Source organism: Pectinophora gossypiella, chromosome 10, assembly GCF_024362695.1.
Source record: "Pectinophora gossypiella chromosome 10, ilPecGoss1.1, whole genome shotgun sequence".
In the NCBI taxonomy this organism is placed as follows: domain Eukaryota; kingdom Metazoa; phylum Arthropoda; class Insecta; order Lepidoptera; family Gelechiidae; genus Pectinophora; species Pectinophora gossypiella.
In genome coordinates, this window is record NC_065413.1 from 1,422,071 (window position 1) to 1,442,969 (window position 20,899).

Here is a 20,899-nt window from a genome sequence, read left to right on the forward strand (position 1 = left end):
TGCTTTGTTACTTGTTTCCAGCACAAGAAAAATGACTTCAGAAAAAAACGCACAGCTCGGCCAAGCGAGGGAAGCATTTCAGATGCTCTACCAGATATCCCAACTCCTCTGCACCGGGTTGGACCCAGAGACATTGACAACATGTATCAAACTATGCGAACTAGGTGTAGATCCCGAGGTCCTCGCTCATGTCATTAAAGAGATCCGAAAAATTGGAGACAATACCGCACCAACTAAATCAGTATCATTGCAACCTTGAAACTAAGGTTTTATACTAAATTCTTGATTTTTGTTTCATTATCTAATATTTTTCGTGTAATGAGACTTTTTGTTAATTAACTCTTATAACCAACAGTCTTCTCAGATAATTAATGACTTGTTAAAAAATATAGTAATTTAATGTGCTTTAAAAGTATTGCATATTGCCCCAATATTCATAATATATGTGATGACTATTTTCAGAGTATTTGTATTATACAGGGGGTCTAGAAAGCCCAAATTAATCTTTCGAACGCCGGAACGCGGATCTCGACCAGACACAATGTAAAATCTATTGTGTCTGGTATCTCGGCATATGAGAGGTTAAAGTTCATCTAAAAAAACAATATATTGCAAAGTCAACAAACTATGTAAAATGGTAATATTGCTTTTTATTTAAGACTCCCAATTTAGAGTTTCATTCTTGTTAAAAACTGTAAAATTAATAATTAATACCAAAAATAAGATAGTTTATCAATTTAATTATTAAGGTTAATAAAACAATTGTTGTAAAAATCAGTTTTATTTTTTAACTTCTGATTACAAAGTGTTTATTTACATAGAATATTGCATGGGAACAGGTACAATAATATAACAAACAATAGTTGCTACTTTCCAACATTGGGTGTTTACACCAATCAGAAGACTAGGAATAAATATTATCTTCATTACTATTGGCCAAGCACAACCCAACCCTTTAAGTAACAACCACACGTCACTTCCAACCATATAGGAAACAAATAAATAAGTCAAAAGTGACTAGAACATGCAATATTCTATGGAAATCGTTTTTAAAATAATGATAAATTAATTCTGTTACTTTTGAACAAAATATGGTGTGCATTTCACAACAACGGTTTCGAGTGAATCATAGAGCAATCAGTACGGAACTGAAAATATCACAGATGCGTAATCCACTCAATCATCTAGGGAGGGGTTAGAATTCAGACTACTTGAAATAAATTCAAATTCAGCTAACCATACAGTCTAAAGTTGAAGAGTACAGAGAAAACCTTCAGTTTTAGGTGTAATCAGTGCAGTAGTAGATATAAATATAGACAGTTATATTTAAGATTCACTTCCCACAAAGTAACTTAAGACTGCACAATCCCAACTATCCTATTAATTAGTTGAATGTCACTCGAAAATTACGAATAAAATAGATTTATACTCGAAAGATAATTTTAATCATAAAAATAATATTGAAATCAATTGTATTTTCTATTAATGACATGTCGGAAGATAGTAAGAGATAAAGGAAACAGTTAACAAAAAATAACTTTCAAATGACATTCAATTATCAAGAAGTCTAAGTCTAGGAGAACTGTTGAGGCTGTCCCTGGCTTTGACCGAGGACCGAAGGGTCCTCAAATATAGGCTGCTGTGGTTTGAACTGCTCAGCTGATAACCTTGTGAACATGATGCCGATGCCTTCTATCAGAGCGAGCAGGATGCCCCCCACCAGTGCACTACCGGCCATTGCAGGTACACCTGTGGAAAATTTCCATAAAAGACTTAAGAAAATATCTGTGATGGTGATTGGCAACTTAATATAACGCTATTTGTGAACTTCACAAGACAATGATCTACATAAATATTCCCATTAAAATATACCTAAACTTATCAAAATGGAAAATAAATCTATCAAGATAAAAGGTATGAAAGATGACATTGCACTATTTATTACTATTAATATTACAAAGCTTAGCCAACTCCCTCCTATCCTCTTGGGACATAAAAAGACTGAAACGTGTGAATGTACTTACAGACTAATGGACAATGCAGTGCTGGCTGTGTAGTTCAAAACAGTGAAAATAACAGAACAAATCTGATAATAGTCTAGCGACTGATGGCAGATAACAAGGGAAAAAAAAATTATTACAAAGCTATTATGTCTCACTGTTGGACACAGGCATTCCCTCAACCAACTTGAGGGTGTATGGAGAATACTCCACAATACTGAGCAGTATATCCACAACACTGCAGGTTGGTGGAGAAATAAAAACAACAACATTAAATTCTAGTTACCATTTCTAGCAGCGAGAATGCCACCAGTGAGAGCCCCACTCATGATGGAGTTCCAAGGATCTTCTTTTTGCCGTAAGTATACCAGAGAGCAGTCAATGGTTGAAAACATGCCACCCCACACGGCAAAGTTGCCCCCCACAATCGGTGATCGCTCTTTGACTGCTGCTAAACTGCCAATCTGAAAGATAGCATAATAACTTAAAAGGAATGTTGTCGATAAATGATGAAATTTTCTTATTTATTGTAAAGAGAGCTGTAGGCCTAAGACAATAAACATGTAAGATTTGAGTTTAATAACCTAATAAGTTTCTATAATACATTGAAAAATATAATAAATACCTACAAAAGTTACATTACAACTTTGCTGACTAGTCTAGTGCCTGCTTACTTATGGTCACCCTACATGGGACTATGTGTATGACCTTTTATATATTTCTATATATGCTTTTTAAAGCTACTTGCCAACTTTATTTCAGGCTAATGCTTTTGTAAGATATCAAGAGCCGCAGAAGTGCAACTTACCATTTTTCTACTAAATCCGATTGGAGCATTTCTGAAACCCTTTATGGAGTGAAATATGCCGCCACCAATGGCGCCCATAATGAATGCGCCGCCAGAATCATCCAGAATACGCCAAGGGCAAGGTTCTCGTGAATATTCATCCATTTTTTATTGATCTGTGGCCCTGCACACAAGTGTTAGATAAGATATATAACCTCAAAATTTCACAGCAGCAATAATATGGAAATGAAGTAAATTCAAACTTCACACTCACTGTAACTTAAATTTTATTTATTAGTCTTTATTTGAAATCACGGTTGGATGTTTATTATATTATTTTATTGAATTTTTAGTGTCACATTAGTCGCACCATGTTGCCCTTGCGAATATTTTCTTAAAAAGAAACTTTTCAATTAATTTTAGGTTTCGGATTAGTACTAAATTTGTGTTGTTAAAAGTAAACTTGTATAGTGCCACATAAAAAAAGAACGGCAGGTGAATAAGGTGGTTTTTCTAAGGGGTTTTCTTCCTACTTCTTTTATATTGTTTTAAGAGCAAAATAGCTATAATAAAGTTTCAATTTTAATTTAACAGAAATACAACTATGCAAGTTATCGGGCTTAAAAAGCTTGTACCCCAGAAAAGAAATATAAAATATTTTATGACGTAAAACGTCAAAAATTGAAAAATTTTAACAACCTTTGTGACTTTGTGGTATTTTGAGTTTATAGTTTTGTTAAAATTATTGCTTATGTCGGTATAAACTACAAAAATGACGATCCACAACATGTATATTTTTGATCGATACGGGACCTTGCTTTATTACGGCGAGTGGAATCGAACCAAACAATCAGGAATGTCTCTTGAAGAGGTAAGTGGCACTCCGCCCCTATTCCCCTGTTTTGTGACATACTGACTCCATAGCATTAATAAATACTGAGTATATTGATTTGTTAAACCTTCATGTAAAAGGGCATTTGAGTATTACACGAGAAAAGCTGTACTCTGTAGGTACTTTATGCCTCATTTACTCCTCTCTGTACCTGAGTCTCTCATGCCCTTCTAATTTATATTTACAAAAACCTTTCCATATTACTTATTTAACTACTATTTTATATCTTTTCAGGAAGGAAAACTTATGTATGGAATGTTATTTTCAATTAAATCATTTGTTACGAAGATATCTCCATTGGACCCAAAAGATGGCTTCATGCACTACAAGACATCCAAGTACACCCTACACTGTCTTGAGACACCTTCCGGCTTGAAATTTGTTCTAAATACTGACAACCAGGCCCAGGGTGTGAGGGATTTGTTGAAAAAAATATATGCTGAGATTTATGTTAAATATGCCATTAGAAATCCACTATGTGGTATTGGCGAGCAGATAAATAGTGAATTATTTAAAACCAAACTTGATGCTTTCATAAAACAGACCCCTAACTATGCAGTCAGGGCATCTTGATACTAGTTGTGTAGAGAATGTGTGTAAATATCTCAATGCTTGAAAGTAAATGTGTATTGTATTTTATACTTTAGACAATGTTTAAGTTTTAAATTAAGAAAAATTATAGTTGTAAAGTAAGAAAATAAATGTAATTAAATATATTGAACTGTTTCATTTATTAGATGATTTATACAATCTTGTTGTTTCAGTGAATAGAAGTGAAAAGCTGTGTTTGGCCATGTGGAATCCAAAAAAGCCTTTTAGCATCATGAATGTATAAGGTGTTACTTTTGCCTGTAATAACAGGATCCAAAGAACACAAAAGAACAGGATCAATTTAAAAAATCAGGGTTGCCAAATTAGATGTGTTACCTCCTTTCTAGGCAAATTGTGTACAGTAGTAGAAATTATTATTAATAATAAATTATTATTAGAAGTTACTATCGCCAGCGTTGACGATAATGAGGGACTTTCCAGGCTACGTTCCTCTAAAACAATATAGATGGCGCTATACAGATTTTCCTTAGTTTAACCTTCTAATTTCATCTTTTTTTTTTTGAAATGATGACCCTTTTTGTAAAAATAAAGAGAAGCAATATAGGTAGCAACATTTCTATACATAATGTGATCCAAATATCAAGTTACAATTATTTTTATATAAACTTCTGCCATTACAATGTAGGTAGTTTGGAGTAATTGTGTACTCGAATAATGAGAAAATAGGTAATTATGACGTTAAAGCTGTACAACGCCATAGCCGTATAACTGTAGCCTGAAAAGTACCTCATTAGGTACTTTCACATGTTTTTCACAAACCGACAAAAATCAAAAATTAGAAATATCAAACCATTTTCAATTTATTTGTTTCTCGTTTGGGATAATTTCTTCGAAGAGTTGGCAACCCTGATGCTTAGTGACACTGGCTGAGGCTTTTTGGCGGGAAACGGGAACGGGACAGTTGCTTTCTTCATTGAATGATCTAAATAATTAATACGAAGTGGTGTTTTGTGGTTGATGATCGCATTAAGTTAGTCGGAAGACATTCGCGAGTGTTATTATATTGGAGTATTCAATAAACAAAGTGTATCTGCCTATTTTCGCTTCGTGTCAAGAAGCCGCTTCATAACTCGAAAGTTTATGCGGACTTTCGAGTTAATTCGTTTGGGGTTCGGAGTAGGAGTCTACTCCGAGGGTGGGGGCTTAGGTTTCATCATCATCACCTTTCATCATTTCATCATTCATCAAGAAAAAAAATACGTAAGACATGGCTGTATGGGCATAGTTCCCTTTGCCTTACCCTTCGGGGAAAACCAAAACAAAAAAAAAAAAAAAAAGTGACACTGGCTGAACTTCAACTGACGTTTGTTGTTTCACAACAACAAACCATCGCATTGTTAACGAATTTTTTAATGCAATTTTCTGTATGTGTATTCTTGATAATATTTAATTAAGGACACAGAGAATCATTACTGTTAAAGTTTATTGTATAATGGCTCCGATTTCCATCTTCAGAGTACAGAGTAGTTGCTGGGATGAGTGAGACAGACGACACCGATGTTTTGCTGCTCATCCCGCCGAACTTCTTCCTTGTGCACAGCTCGGGCTCTGAAGATTCGCCGATAAACTCCTCCAGAACAGTAGTGCATAAGCCCCCTTCTTGTACAGCCCAGGTTATCGGCAAGTTGGTGAACCAAGTGCACTCGCTAGAATCGAGGTTGGAATCTTTGGAAATAAACACTACGGTAACCGATTTGAGTCTCGGCACTATTCCGAGACGCAAGAATTGGGACACAGACAGCTTGGACAGTCGAAGTCTTGATAGTAAGTACTTTACCTTCCCACGACGACGACGCAGGAGAACTATAAAAAAAGAAAAAAGAAACGATTTTTCGCTAGCAAGTTTCGATTCTTTAAGCAATAGTAAAACTGTTCCGCGCCTAAAGCTTAAAGAGTTTGGGCTAGCAACAGTGGAATCGAAGGATACTGTGAGCATAAATGACTCACACAGTATGGATGGAGACATCAGTAGCATAGTTTCAACACCAAGCAAGAAGAATGACAAATTACTTCTCCATGAAATTGACGAATTCCTGACCAAGGTGGAAGCTTATGAGACTCCTGATTCTAAATGTAAAGACTTAGAAGCTTCAGTGAGTCCTGAAAATGTTATTAAAGCCACCACAGACTACATATCAAGCAAATTTTCCAATCAAGACTGTAAAATAGATGAAATTAAACTGCCTAGTGGCAGAACAGTGCCAAGTAATGTTTTAGACAGGTATATTTATTTGGTGAAAAGCAATCCATCATCAGCTACACATAGTGAGAAGGCGCTGCCTTCAACAAGTGCATTAAAAACTCAATCCAATGATGATTCAGCACCCAATCCGTCTAGTATCACTTCAAGTGACTCGAGAAAACCTTCAGATGCCTCAAAACATGTAACGGAGGTCAAGTCCCCTAGTATTCGTAGGCTAAACTTCTCAGACAAGGATGTGCAGCCCACGTCAACACCAAAACGACCGCAGCCGTCTTCCTACTTAGATAGCTTTAAGCCATCTTCAAATAAAATATATGATAGAGCTTCAAAAGTTCTTGAGCAGTATAAGTCCCAGAATTACAGTCGTAGTAATTCACATTCTATGACAGATAGCTACTTGTTATCTAAAGAGGAGTTCAAAATGCCACAGATGAGGCCATTTGTATCAGAAAACAAGGAATCATTGAGGAATAGAATGATGGAATCCATTGACACAGATCTACTGAGTTTGAGTGAGTTGTGGGGAGAGAAAGTAGATAAGGGGGAAAGAGGAGACACTCTTAAATTGGAGGAAGAAAGATTAAAAAGAGAGGTAAAATGACATTTATGTAATATTTTAATAATAATTTAATGCTAAGAATGTTTTATTTTGATACCACATACAGTTAAAATTGTTACATGAATTAGCTTACCTTTAACTGACAGTACATAATTAACTATGGTTTTTTTTGATAACTTCTTGCTAAATGATATACCAAAGAGGGACTTTCCAGGCTACATTCCTCAAAAACAATATAGATGGCGCTGTAAAGATTTTCCTAAAGATAATGATCCTTTTTATTACACCCAGAAACAATTACATCCAGATCATCATTAAACGCTCTAAACTATGAGGCTGGCATAACCACCAAGAGTGGCTCAAGCCTTGAAAAAATTAGATAAAAAAAAAATTACATCTGCCATGCATTATTATTCTGATCAAAATAAAGAGAAGCAATATAGGTAGCACCATAATTCTACAGGGTGTTAGTGACATCGTAACAAAATCTTTGAGGGGTGATTGAGGCCATGATTCTGAGATGATATCAAGCGGAATTTTCCGTCGCAAAAGTATGGAATTGAAAATAATTAAAAAAAACACAAACATTTTCAGGAATATTCAGACTGAAAATTCCACTTGATATCAACTCAGAATCATGGTCTGAACCATCCCCCTCAGTATTCGTTACGTTGTCACTAACACCCATACCTACTTGTATGGCTACCGTATGTACTTGTGTGGGGTGTAAGTGACATCGTAACGAATACTGACGGGGATGATTCAGCTGATTATTCTGAGTTAATATCAAGTGGAATTTTCCTTCGCAAAAGTATAGAATTGAAAATAATTAAAAAACAAAAAAAAACATGAATTTTGCGACGAAAAATTCCACTTGATATTAACTCAGAATCATGGTCTGAATCATCCCCCTGAGTATTCGTTACGATGTTACTAACAACCTGTATAGGTACATAATGTGATCCAAATATCAAACAACAATTATTTTTATATACGCTTCTGCTATTACATTGTATTTTTAAATAATTAAGTATGTACCTGAGTCATCAGAAAATAGGTAACAAACAAACACATCTATATTATTTTTAGCATGCATAACCTGGAAAGTCCCTTATTGTCATAGATATGCAGAATCATATTTAAATAAAGTACCTACGTAAAAAAATAAACATCACACATATTTACTTTTTAGCATTGTGAGGATATGATCCAACAACTGCAAAAGAAAATACTCGATCAACAAGAGAAGTTGGCTGTGGCCATTAAGGTGGACCGAGCTAAGGATGCGGCCATTACTAAACTACGAGAGGCCTGGTTGAGACTCACGGGGAGTCTGGATAAAGCTGAGGAGAGACACAGAGCTGCCCTAGACAAGATGCTGAGGGAGGTAGACAACTTTAAACAGGTTGCTAATGAAGCTCAAAAGGTGAGTTATAACTGAAATATAGAAGTTCAAAATGCCACTGATGAGGCCATTTACATCAGAAAACAAGGAATCATTGAGGAATAGAAATACTATTTTCTTTTTGGGGAATGTAGCCGGGAAAGTCCATAATTCCGTTAAAATCCGCGGGACGTCTTTCATGGCACGGACTCTACTCTTGCCTAAATATATTTCTCTTTATTAAATAATTTATAACTGCTAGCTATACATTCTCTCTTCATTAAATGAGGTCTAAAATAAAAAAGTAGTCTAAAACATCATTGACTGGTACCCCAGAGATGGCAAAAGGCGAAAAAAGGAGACTAAATAAAAGGTGGGAAGATGACCTACCACAAGGTTGGAGAAGGTCAACACGCGGTAGATAGGAGTGTAACAACGTGCAACACGTTTTTGCCATTTTCTTTCCATCCTCTTAAGGAATGAAAACTATCCTATGTTCTTTCCTAAAATGTAATCTATCTCTAAATCGGCTTAGCAGTTTTGATGTGAAAGCATAACAGACAGATAGAGTTACTTTCGCATTTATAATATAAGTGTGGATTTCAATCACCTCACTTGAGTAGATATAACAAGGGTGAAACATTTTCCAGAAAACCAATCACTTCGAAGAGGAACTGTACAAAGCTTTAGATTTAGCTCACGATTACCAAGACAAGTGCAAGCAACTCTCAAACCAGATACGCGACAATCAGGAAGCCGTCGACAAAGTCGTAGCCAGCAAGCATGAGGCTCTGGCTAGAAAAGACGAGGAGATTCAAGTACTGAAGGATAATTATGAAACTGTCATGAGGTTGAACAAGCAGTCCACAGATTGTGTGAGAAATTTAGAAGAGGCTTTGGAAAAGGTAAGCTTATCTCTTTATTTTGATCTGAATAATATTGAGTGGAACATGTGTTGTGCCTGGGTGTACAAGGGTCATCATTTATACCCAAAAACAAATATAAAATATGCATAGATCTGTTATCCATGAAATTAGAAGTTTGAACGAAGGCAACTTTGTGCAGCGCTGTCTATATTCTTTTTGGGGAACGCAGTCTGGATTGTCCTTCATTGACTCCGTTAAAATCCGCGGGATTTCTTTCGTGACGCGGACTCTTACTCTTGCCTCTTTTATCGTAACAGGAACGCTCAGGCCACGAGGTAACAAAGAGCAAAGTATCGGAACTCCTCCGTAAGATGCAGTCAGTGGATGATGAAACAAGCCTGGTGCAACAAGAGAGGGACCTTCTAAAAGACAAGGTCAATGAAGAGCGAGCTCGGGCGAACTTGTTAGATAGGCAGCTCAGCGAGAAGCAGAACCAGAATAGTGAACTGATGCAGAGATGCGTAAGTACTGTGTCCTTAACTGGTTAACACTTAAATCAAATCAAATATACTTTATTGCACAATAACAGTAACATTGCAGAGTGCTGCGGGGCGGAAGGCAAGAGGGAAAACACTGCCCTATTTTTCCCTAAAAAATTAGCATGGAGAATGCTACACCGAAAAGAGCGTGGCTCTTAAATTAACGACGATGAACAGTAACATTCAAGACTTTATTATATTCACAGTTAAAACACCATAATTTACTATTTCTGATGTTTTCTTCTTTTATGTGGTTTGTTGGATTACCAACCTCATCAAACCTGGTGTCAGACTATGTACTGTACTTACATAAGAAGTAACCGGGAACAGGGTTCCGAACCACGGATCATCTTTTTTTCGGACTGGGTGATCAGCCTGTAATGTTTCAATCACAGTAGGAATCACAATGTGATTTTTATGATATGTCCCCCACAGGGACCTAAAGGAAGTGAGCCCAACGCTTAACCAGTAGACCATGGACGCTATTACCACTAGAATTCATCAAATAAGAATAACATGTTTATTCCGTGACCTCTATTGGCTTTAAGTTAGTAGAGTAATCACAATTGAAAGCCGTGAGTTTATATGTACCTTGTAGGACTCCCTAGAATCCGAAGTCAAAACCCTTCACAAACACCTGGAGCTCCAGAAGACAGAGCTTAAAACGCACTATCAGAAGCAGCTGGAAGACGCGGTGTTAGCCAAGCTTCAAGAGTTCCAGCAGCAGCTCGACCTGGCGGAGAGACAGATGGAGCACGACGCGAGGGTCAAGGAGAACGATGTCGTTGACAGCTTCCACAAGCAGATAGCCCGGATTGAGGAGCAGTAAGTTACATAAGTCATAAGACGAGGACCACTTCCTACCAATTGTTTCGCCTGCTCCTTACCTTGATCAAAAACGCGAGTTTTACCAAAAACCGGGGTTTTATCAAAAACCGGGATTTTATAAAAAATCTGGGTTTTATCAAAAATCGGAATTTACCGAAAACCCAAAAAGAACCAGATTATGATTTCTGTAGATTTTGCATTTCCAAGTAAAGGTTTTATGTTTATCTGTGCATGTTTTGCAGATTTTTTTTATTTTATTTTTTTCAAAAATTGTCTTTTTTTGTTCCAGACATAAACTAGAAGTGAACGTATTGGAAGAGAAGCAGCGGGAAGAGATCAAACTATACAGGTTACAGCTGGCACAGGCTAGCGAGAAGATTGGCTTGCTTGAGGTAAGATATGACAAGGATGTAAAGAAGGCAAAATTCACGCGAAAAAGTTACGCGTGGAAAGTTAGCATGACATGAAATGAAAAAATGATTATTTTCTTTTACAATAAAACCATAACTACTGGTGGAACGTCGTGTCTTATAAGGAAGTCAAAGAATTGGCCTTTGATAGGCATGAATGGAGAATGCTACGCCGACAAAACGTAATAAACGAACATAAATTCTCTTGAATTCATGATGATTATGTAAATTAAGAGAAATCGAATAGAAATCTGACTCGGACGGGACTTGCAGCAGCTCTCGAATTCCACATGGACAGGAGGAGTAATGGTTAACACGCTCGTCCCGGCTGGACAAGACCTACGAGTTCAAGTCCCATCCGAGCCAGAATTTTTTGGCCTGTGCTGGGTTTGAACTTCCGACCTCAAAGTGAGAGGCTACCATGGCTCTCGCGGGCAAGTGCTATAAAAAACAAAAATCTGTTAAATAATCAAATCTTTTTTAATTAAAATGGGTTTGCTCTTGACTTCGTTCTTCCACGAGGAGAAGAAGAGATTGACGTTGGAACGAACTTACCCAGAAAATGCCTATTCACCCGTGATTTAGGACCCCAGGGTATAAGATTCTATTTCATTATTTTCAATTTCCAGAACAAACTGGACACGTACCGTCGTCGCCGCGGCCAGATAGCTTCGCAGCTGCATAGCGTCATGGAGTCCCAGTGGCGGCAGGCGCTGCTCATACTCACCAACGGGAACCCCAGCGTCTCCTCCCTGGACCTCACTAGGGCTGACAGCGGTAAGAGAATAGGCCAATTTCCAACTAGTCAAATCAGCTATCCTAAACGTCAAAACACGAAATTACTATGGAATTTGCATGAAAAGCACACTTTTTTTTTTTTGACGTGCCTTATTGTAGATTTGCCGCAGATGGCATTAACTACTTGGCCGGACAAATGGGGAGCGCTGAAGGCTTTCACCCGGTACAACGTTTAAGACAACAGGCCTGAGGGTGCCCAGTTGGGCGAAAAGCACACTGTGACGTCATAGAAAAACGTGATAAAATGTCGGATTTATTATTACGTTTTTTGCACTGATATCCTTGAACAAATAGAGTCACATTCGCGGAGTTTTTCCAAAAAAGCGTTTGAAGTTCGAACCGTGTCGTTTTGGCTGCTCAAATAAAGTGCAATATGGGTTGTACAGAGTCGTTACACGCCGTTACTTGTGACAAGATGCGCCGCGGACACTTTATACCGACTTCAAAAAAGGAGGAGGTACTCAATTCGACCGTATATTTTACAGAGAATGTTTGGCTACTTATTATACGAGGTTTCGTCATTGAAATGTATAAATATTTTTAGAATTCTGATTCTGTTAAAATAGAAAAAGAAAATTATTTTCGTCAGTTTTAGATCTGTTTTTATTTAATCATTAATCTTTGACCTAGGATACTGCATATTACCTTCTTGATTAAGATACTGCCTTTCGATTGACGTTGATCGATGCCGTCGATCGATTTATCGATTGATCTGGCGACACCTTTAGGCACACACTGGTTTGTCCGAAATAACATACACACATAAACTCACGCCTATTTCCCACCGGGGTAAGCAGAGACTATAGAATTCCATTTGCTTCGATCGTGACACACTTCTCTTGCTTCCTCTACATTCATCAATCGCTACATGCATCACACACGCACGCCGGTTCAGAGTAGATCGTATTAAACCTTTTCTAAGGACATCTCCAATTTCCGAAATAAACGTTTTTATTATTAAGTACTTTTTTGTATCGTTATTGCGTGGGCGCAGTATCGACGCCGGCGGCGCAGGACTACGCCCCGCCGGTGCTGCCGCCGCTGCCGCTGCCGGCCTTCGAGCAGCGCGGCCGCGCCCGCCCCGCCGCCAGCGACCAGGGGTTCAACTTCGAGGCGCTCAGCGACACCGAGCTACAGCAGTACGTCAAACTGGTAATCCATTACTGTTCTTGTTTTTATTGTGTCATTTTTTATCCCATTATAAACAATATTATACAGGGTGTTATTGACATTATAACGAATGCTCCACATTTTATAGCAATCATGAATTTAAGCTGGACAGTATGGAGAACTGTCAAAGTTTAGGAACACTCAACAATGCTGCCGCCTATATTTGAGCTTCTAGTTTTTATCCTTATTTTTGCTAATATAACTTCCACAGCTACTAACAAAACCGCCGAACGTGTCGGGCGGTGGCGACACGCCGCCCAGCCGCGGCAAGCCGGCCGACGTCGACGAGGAGCCCACCAGCGACCGACCTGACAAGGACAGGAAGCCCAAGCGCAGTCTCGGACACAAACCACCCTGGAAGGGACCATAGCGTGAACTACTTACTGGAAGAAAAGTAGACCACCTAACCTACCTCTACCTCTCTACGAGGCAAAATATTGTCAAATGCAAACCCAGATGTTTAAAAAAAGATTTATTTTTACTCTGCCAATGTTTCGTCTCTGAAGCCATATCAAATATGGAAAAAAAATAAGCATAATATAACAGCATCAGCCTCGTACATCTTTTCCAGATGATTTATGCAATGTCTATGAGGCTTTTTTCATGGCTATACAGGGTGTTAGTGACATCGTAACGAAAACTTTGTGGGATGATTCAGACCATGACTCTGGCGTCATATCAAATCCAATTTCTCGTCTTATTTATTCGTTCCGTCATATTTAACGCGATATAGGCTCGCGTTAAATAATAATTTAAAAAAATGGATTTAAAGTACTTTTCTGGTTCTTTACGTCGACGACTTCTGATTAGTACCACTAAACCGTTTTTTGCTTTTCTTTGCTGTCGGCTTGTCTGTCAGAAGGTCTCAAATTTCAAAAACCAAAGGAAAGTTCATCAAAATTGAGCCTGTCCCTGGCAAATAAGAACTGAGACGCTTTATTCTATATATCAAAACGGCCGTCATAGCGTGTCGCTAGTTTCGCAAAATGTCAGGCAGAGCCGGCTCAAAGTCGCTATTTTCTAATTTAATATTCAGATAAACGGATACTCATTCGTATATTTTTCTTACAGATAAAATCTATTATTCTATTCGTATATTAAACTCGAATGAAATTCTATTTTATTAATGCCCCAAGTAGGCCTTACCACGTGTCTTATTCTTATATAAATTAACAATAATTTTATAGTAAGTTAATTTTATTCGTGTTTTGTATTGTTACTCGGATGAAATACATTCCTGTCTTGAAACACTCCATTTTAATGTTGGAATTATTATATTAATTTTGTAACTTATTATTGTATTTTTATTTATAATACTTTTGCTGTTATACTGGCATTTGCAGCTTCAAACTTTCGCTTTACCTTAGCACCCAACCCAACCGTTGTGGTTCAAATGTGGAACCACATTTGGTAGCACCTCATAGCACTTTCCTATGCTTCTATCCTTTTCTGTTATTGGGAACCGTCATTTGCTAGAACAAGACAGAGCGAGCTGCCGCCTACATTTGAGTTTCTAGTTTTTGGGTGACCAGAGACAAAAACATCAATAGACAAAACAAAACACATGTTTATAATAATTATAACGATTTATTGATGGAGGTAAATGCGAGTTAAAAATATACATAATTCATTTCTATATGATAATACAATGGCATCGATTTCTATACAATTTCTAAACAATGTACACTTATACAATACATCTTCATCACATGTTCTACGATATAAGGCAAGAACTTATTTGATCTGTGAATGATTAATGAAAGAGGAAAATTAAATTAAGAAGAAAGGACACAGCCAGAATAAGAAATTATCTTACAATTAGAAACTTACTAACAAAAGTATAAAAAATCTTTCTGAAACAAGTATGAAATTCTGTTTTAGAAAGTACTTTACTCATTTCTCAATAGAAAAAAAAAACAATTAAAATTTTCTCTCTGAACATTCTCCCAAATATTGGAAATCAAATGGAACTCTTAATAAAATTTTGTATATTCCAAATTTGCGCAAGACATAAGAATAATTTACTTACAATTATAAAACACGAAGTCTAACATAAAATAGGATTTTAAATATAAATCACTTACACAAGTAAACAAACATTACATCGAACTAAGTAGAATATGGGGTTAATGGGCGCTGACCTTTATAACCAATCATATTGGCGCCTATTCTGGCAGCACAAACTTAATTTTAATTTGGTTTGACAGCACTATAACTAGTTCTATCTCTGTCTCATGGTATAAGAAGACCAGGTATACTCAATCGTATGACAAGCTGTCATTGCTAGCCCTTGACGTAAGTGTTACCATTAAATTGGTATCTGCAACATTCCATAGACGTAAATTTTTCGAGATAATTAATCGAATTACTGAGTAATGTATTTAATAACTATTATTTGTCACATATATAAAAATGATTATCATCATCACCAGCCCATTAACGTCCCCACTGCTGGGGCACGGGCCTTCCCTATGGATGGATAGGGAGATCGGGCCTTAAACCATCACGCGGGCCCAGTGCGGATTGATGGTTATTAACGACTGCTAATGCAGCCGGGATCAACGGCTTAACGTGTCTTCCGAAGCACGGAGGAGCTCGAGATGAAAACTTTTTTTTTTGTGGTCACCCATCCTATGACCGGCCTTTGCGAAAGTTGCTTTACTTCAACAATCGCAGACCGAGCGCGTTAACCGCTGCGCCACCGAGCTCCTAAAAAAAATTATTATAACTGTACGTAAATCTTTTACTAAAAGTTCAAACTTTCCTTGCAAAGTAAATTAAAAACATTGGACGTGGGTATTTTTTTTTACGAAATGGCAACTTAGGGTAGAAGGACATCAGCTGGGCTAACCTTGGAATGCTAGCTGTCAGTTTTGAGCATACGTGGTTTTCTTATACCATGCTCTGTCTTAGACTCATCGTAAGTGAATGATGGAAGTATTTTAGTGCTACCAGACTAAAATAAAATAAATTTTAGTCCGCTAAAACCGTCACCATTGATAACCCAATAATTGTTTCTACATAATATATTGCAATGGTTAATTGTGTCAATTTCAACACTATTGCACATAAATGTTAATTTATTACTGATATTTTATTATAAAAACTTTCGCGTACCTTTCAAGGTACCTCGCGGGTACGCTAACTACACAGGTAATTGGGAACCGCTGATTTGTTATAATTTGTTACGATTAAAAACAATGTTCTGAGCTTGTGTTTATGACAATGTAATGTGAAACAAGTTTTGAAAAGACTTCTTTAAATAATTATTGCGATAAAATCAAACTTAGGCATGAGTTTTGTCGCTAACAGAACCTACCTATCAAATATTTTTTATAAACCATATGTTTAAGTAAACTATTGTAATTAGCTCTTCGGTATTTATCATAGATAATTTTCAGATGGATCCACGAGATTAGTTATAATATATATTTAGGATATAGTTTTGCGCCTTACCACCAACACTTGATGGATGATGTGATGTATGATGAACCACGTTGATGTAGGACTTTTCATCGATTTTAATATATCGACTTTATAACCAAAAAGTAAAACAAAATATAATAATGTAGGTAACAAAAATGATCCTGAATCGAATTCTGCGTTTGGTTGATAATTTTGCATTTCCATTGACATGTTTTAGTATTGTATATCGAGAGCAGATTCTGACACCTTTATTAATGTCAAATATTTTCCTACAGTAACACGATACCCTGGTTAAAACAGCCGTGACATCTTTTAGTTGTGATAAGGGGTTACTCCAGTTATTAAATAACTTGTAAAGTATACCTAGATTGATTTAAAAGATGTGTTGCTGTTGCAGTTGTATGTAATTTCCTATCCTCAATCATAACACCTTGCGAAATGACGTAGATTCATAAATTATAAATTGACTTTCAACATGTTTATCCATAATTACGTTGAATAAATGATTATGATTTCTGTACCATGTTTTAGGCATTTAGAAGTATGAGCATACATTTAGAAGAATATACAATAGTGCGTGCTATTGTAAAAAGAAACAAAGGAGATCATCGGATTTCGGCCCAGAAGTCAAAGTGCCGGCCAAAAAATAATTTTGCTATATTCCGTTAGATCTTATCCGTCTGAGTATTTATTACTATGGCACCAAAGCTGTAGGGTCAATATCTTCGGTTTTATTCGAATATAAAGAACTGTATTTTTCATACATTTTTGGTGAAAATGTAAAGTGCCGGCCAAGTAACAATAATGGTATATGTCCTAAGAACTTATCCGTCTGAGCATTTATTACTATGGCACCAAAGCTGTAGCGTCAATATTTTCGGTTTTATTCCAATTAAAAAAAACTTGTATTTTTCATACATTTTGGTGAAAATATGAAGAGCCGGCCAAGAAACAATATTGGTATATCCCGTTAAAACTTATCCATTTGACCATTTATTATTATGGCACCAAACGTCTATGACCATTATTTTGGCTTTTATTGGACTTTACGTTTTAGTTTCTATGTGAAAAGTGCCGGTCAGCAAAAAACACACGTCAAAACTACCGAAAAGATACCTGTAAACATTATTCACTATGACAATAAACGTGTATGTCCATTAGTTTGGCTGTTGCTGGATTTTTAAAATCTCGATTTTTGATTTATTTTGTTATAAAATTAAATATGACAGGTGCGTTATTTGAAGGATCGTCAGAATGTTTATTACTATGACATTAAACGTCTATGACCACTATTTTTAACTGAATTCGATTTCTCAAAAATCTGGAGTTTTCATAGATACAATACAATACAATACAAAGACTCTTTATTGCACTTGAATCACATTAAAAATGCATTAGTATTATAATTAAATTGGAAGTACAACAGGCGGCCTTATTGCTAAGGTAGCAATCTCTTCCAAGCAACTCCTACCACCAATACCAATAGTGTAGGCAATACCTACACTTTGGCGAAAAAAGTTTTATCTGGCGATAATTCAGGTAAAGGCATAATATCGTGGTCGTCTTTGGACACATTTTTCTAAATCAAAAATAGGTTTCCGTTTGACCACTATCTCACCTGATGGTGATACACGCTTTAGAAGCTTATTTTTTTTTCAAGAAAAGTGAGGTACTATGCTATATCGGCCGAGTACCACCAGGACAATTGTGATCGGCATGCATGCAAAGTACAACTGCCCGACTCCTGTCTTCCCTAACAGCTACTTCAGACGTCATGCCAAAATACGATTTTCGCCACTAGATGGCAAGCTTATCTTTGGAGGGTGGTAACCATCTACGGTCAAGATGAATCAATACCATAATTCAACCTAAACTTAGGCCGTAACGTTGAGTCGAATGCAAAAACTACAGCCAACGTCGTATCTAAAATCAGATAGTATTAATATAGAAGTTCACCTAACAACACACAAAACAAAAACACAAAGTATTTATCTGACTAATAACGAGTCATTGGGAAAGCTCTGCTTGTTGTCATTGTTATAATGTATATAATTAGTCCAATAAAAGCCAAAGTCGACATTTGGTAATATAGTAAAAAATACGTTTCAAGTCGTTTTCCAAAAGATTTGACTTATTTTGTTTCGCTGGCTGGCATTTTCCCATTTGAACCAAAACGGAAAGAGAGACGAATAAAAGTCAAAATAACGGTCAAAAATGTTTCGCGCCAGTTTATTAAATGTTCTAAAGGTCCTTTGTAATCCGCCGTACCACAATTTATGCCCAAAGCACTTTATTTTTAAACAAAATAAATAAGAAATCAAGATTTTTAAAATACAATAAAAGGCAAACTAATGGTCATACACGTTTGGCGCTATAGAAAAAAATGTTAACAGGCATCTACTCCATGCTCTCAACATGGTATTTTTGCTGGTCGGCACTTTTCACATTTGAACTAAAACGTAAATTCCAATAAAAGTCAAAATAATGGTCATAGATGTTTGGTGTCATATTAAAAAATATTGAGAAGCAACTATTAGACAGACTTGACGTATTTTTTTCGATGGCCGGCATTTTAACATATTAATCAAAACGGAAAGTCCAATAAATGTCAAAATAATGGTCATAGAAGTTTGGCGCCATACTAATAAATGTTCTAACGGTCCTTTGTAATATACCTGTATACCTCTTTTTCCTAACGAGCATAATATTTTTTTTTACAAAATGTATGAAAAATCGTGATTTTTAAAATCCAATTAAAGCCAAACTAATGGTCATACACGTTTGGTGTCATAGTAAAAAATGTTCAGAGCAATCTACTCGAAAGGTTCGATACATTTTTTTTCTCTGGCCGGCACTTTCAAATTTGGGCCGGCGAAAGTATGGAAAGCCGATGATCTCCTTTATTCGCTTTTCTCGAGAATATTTATAATACTCTAAGAAGGCTTAATTTTCCAGAATAATAAAGATTTTACTTATTGTGGCCGGTTTACTGATAAACATGATCTAAGTCAAAGTTTCATATGACAAAAGATACTTTTACGTGAGAAACAACTCTTTCTTCGATAATTTGCTTGCGTTAATTTAGCCATTGCGATATAGATGTTATTTGTTACAAAGGAAATATGATATAAGTACAGGGGGGGCTAAAATTATCACATCGAAGCAATTCATCTAAGAAAGCAATATTGCTTTGTGACATTTCTTTGCATTGCGCACTTACTTTTATATGCGCAAATTACAATATTGCTTTCTTAGATGAATTTCTTCAATGTGGCCATTTTAACCCCCCTGTTTTTGGTGATTCTCCTAATTTTTAGATGTCAAACTGAGACATCGGCTAACCAAAAATGTATTAATGTATGCTGGACCTATTGGCCCAGAGTTACTTTGGATAGAACATAACTTATCAAAAAAAAAATCGAAACACCTCGTAATGATTATCAGAAAAATATTACGAGAATCGAGTATTAGGAATAAAAAAATACATTTTACAGTGGGTAATATAATGTTTTTAACTCCTAATATTATTGTTCCAAGTTTAAAATTTCACTAAAATCGTGTTTTGTTGAACGAAAATTCGAAAGTGTTCAATTTTTTTTAATGAAAAGTATGTAGGAAAAGATTTTTAAAACGGCGTATCCGCTCCACTTAACCGGAATCGGGACAGACTAAGGGTAAGTATTTCTTCCTTCGTGTTGATTCTATAGACCGGAGTTCGCTAAATTGGCAAGTCCATGCCGATACTACGTACGGTCTTATTCCACTCAAGTAGACGCGTAGCTTTCAGGTTCCAGGATACAGTGTCTACAGGCGATCTCCTGATTGCAATCCTCATGAATGAAAGTTAAATGACCCGTGGTCTGTGTCACGGAACGTGTTAACGGCAAACTTTTAAAGATGATGGTACAACATAGTTCCGATGGTACAATATTGTGGTACATTATAGTTATGATGGTACAATAATACGGTACATTACAGTTACGATGGTACAGTGTAGTTACGCGAGTGCAGAGGCGGGTAACGAGCTGTGTTTGGGCTTGGCTTTGTGGACGAACACCTTGATGCAGCCGTTGAAGTCCGCGCTGACGAGCACTTGTCCGGCGTTGGACGCTGGCACCATGGCTTCTGCGCCCTTCTGTGTACATAAATAATATCATATTATAGCTAACAGTTGAGCCAATGCGAGGTCTGCGAGTGGCTCGATCTCCTCATCAATTCTGGTGCCAGGGTTACTAATGAGCCACTAAAGGCCCCCGACATAGCTCATGTAACGAATACCTACTCACTTAAGTAAATAGTAGCCGGGACCGACTGCTTAAGTGGCTCGATAACTTCGGCGAATAATTAAAACTGATTATCTTAAGAAGCCGTTTCCATACTTTCATAGAATTTCATTTATAAGCGCCTGAATATCCGATCACTGGT

At 36.7% G+C, this 20,899-nt stretch overlaps 4 protein-coding genes across 9 annotated transcripts in view; 2 read left to right on the forward strand and 2 right to left on the reverse strand.

Moving 5' to 3' along the window:
- Positions 1 to 762: 762 nt before the first annotated feature.
- Positions 763 to 3,210, reverse strand: LOC126370316 (mitochondrial import inner membrane translocase subunit Tim17-B). Its single transcript, XM_050015167.1, has 4 exons — positions 3,062 to 3,210; positions 2,809 to 2,971; positions 2,287 to 2,464; positions 763 to 1,749 (listed from the first exon to the last, which is right to left on the reverse strand). Exons 2-4 carry the CDS (start codon positions 2,950 to 2,952, stop codon positions 1,574 to 1,576), a joined length of 498 nt encoding a protein of 165 aa, XP_049871124.1. The 5' UTR covers positions 2,953 to 2,971; positions 3,062 to 3,210; the 3' UTR covers positions 763 to 1,573.
- A 248-nt stretch (positions 3,211 to 3,458) lies between these two features.
- LOC126370319 (trafficking protein particle complex subunit 1) lies at positions 3,459 to 4,395 on the forward strand. Its single transcript, XM_050015170.1, has 2 exons — positions 3,459 to 3,658; positions 3,914 to 4,395. The coding sequence occupies exons 1-2, from the start codon at positions 3,560 to 3,562 to the stop codon at positions 4,250 to 4,252; spliced, it is 438 nt and encodes a 145-aa protein (XP_049871127.1). The 5' UTR covers positions 3,459 to 3,559; the 3' UTR covers positions 4,253 to 4,395.
- A 1,194-nt stretch (positions 4,396 to 5,589) lies between these two features.
- LOC126370206 (centrobin) lies at positions 5,590 to 13,669 on the forward strand. Its single transcript, XM_050014987.1, has 9 exons — positions 5,590 to 7,086; positions 8,246 to 8,479; positions 9,088 to 9,342; positions 9,621 to 9,824; positions 10,441 to 10,667; positions 10,960 to 11,062; positions 11,710 to 11,857; positions 12,873 to 13,030; positions 13,260 to 13,669. Exons 1-9 carry the CDS (start codon positions 5,767 to 5,769, stop codon positions 13,416 to 13,418), a joined length of 2,808 nt encoding a protein of 935 aa, XP_049870944.1. The 5' UTR covers positions 5,590 to 5,766; the 3' UTR covers positions 13,419 to 13,669.
- A 946-nt stretch (positions 13,670 to 14,615) lies between these two features.
- The window catches only part of LOC126370199 (WD repeat-containing protein 44), a 51,311-nt gene continuing 45,027 nt past the window's right edge, over positions 14,616 to 20,899 (reverse strand). For 5 of the 6 annotated variants that reach the window (XM_050014968.1, XM_050014971.1, XM_050014969.1 and 2 more), the window contains one exon: positions 14,616 to 20,609. In XM_050014968.1, coding sequence (XP_049870925.1) covers positions 20,472 to 20,609 — 138 coding nt within the window. In that variant the 3' untranslated portion in view covers positions 14,616 to 20,471. The remainder of the gene's footprint in view (positions 20,610 to 20,899) is intronic. The other variant, XM_050014967.1, reaches the window with a different exon arrangement.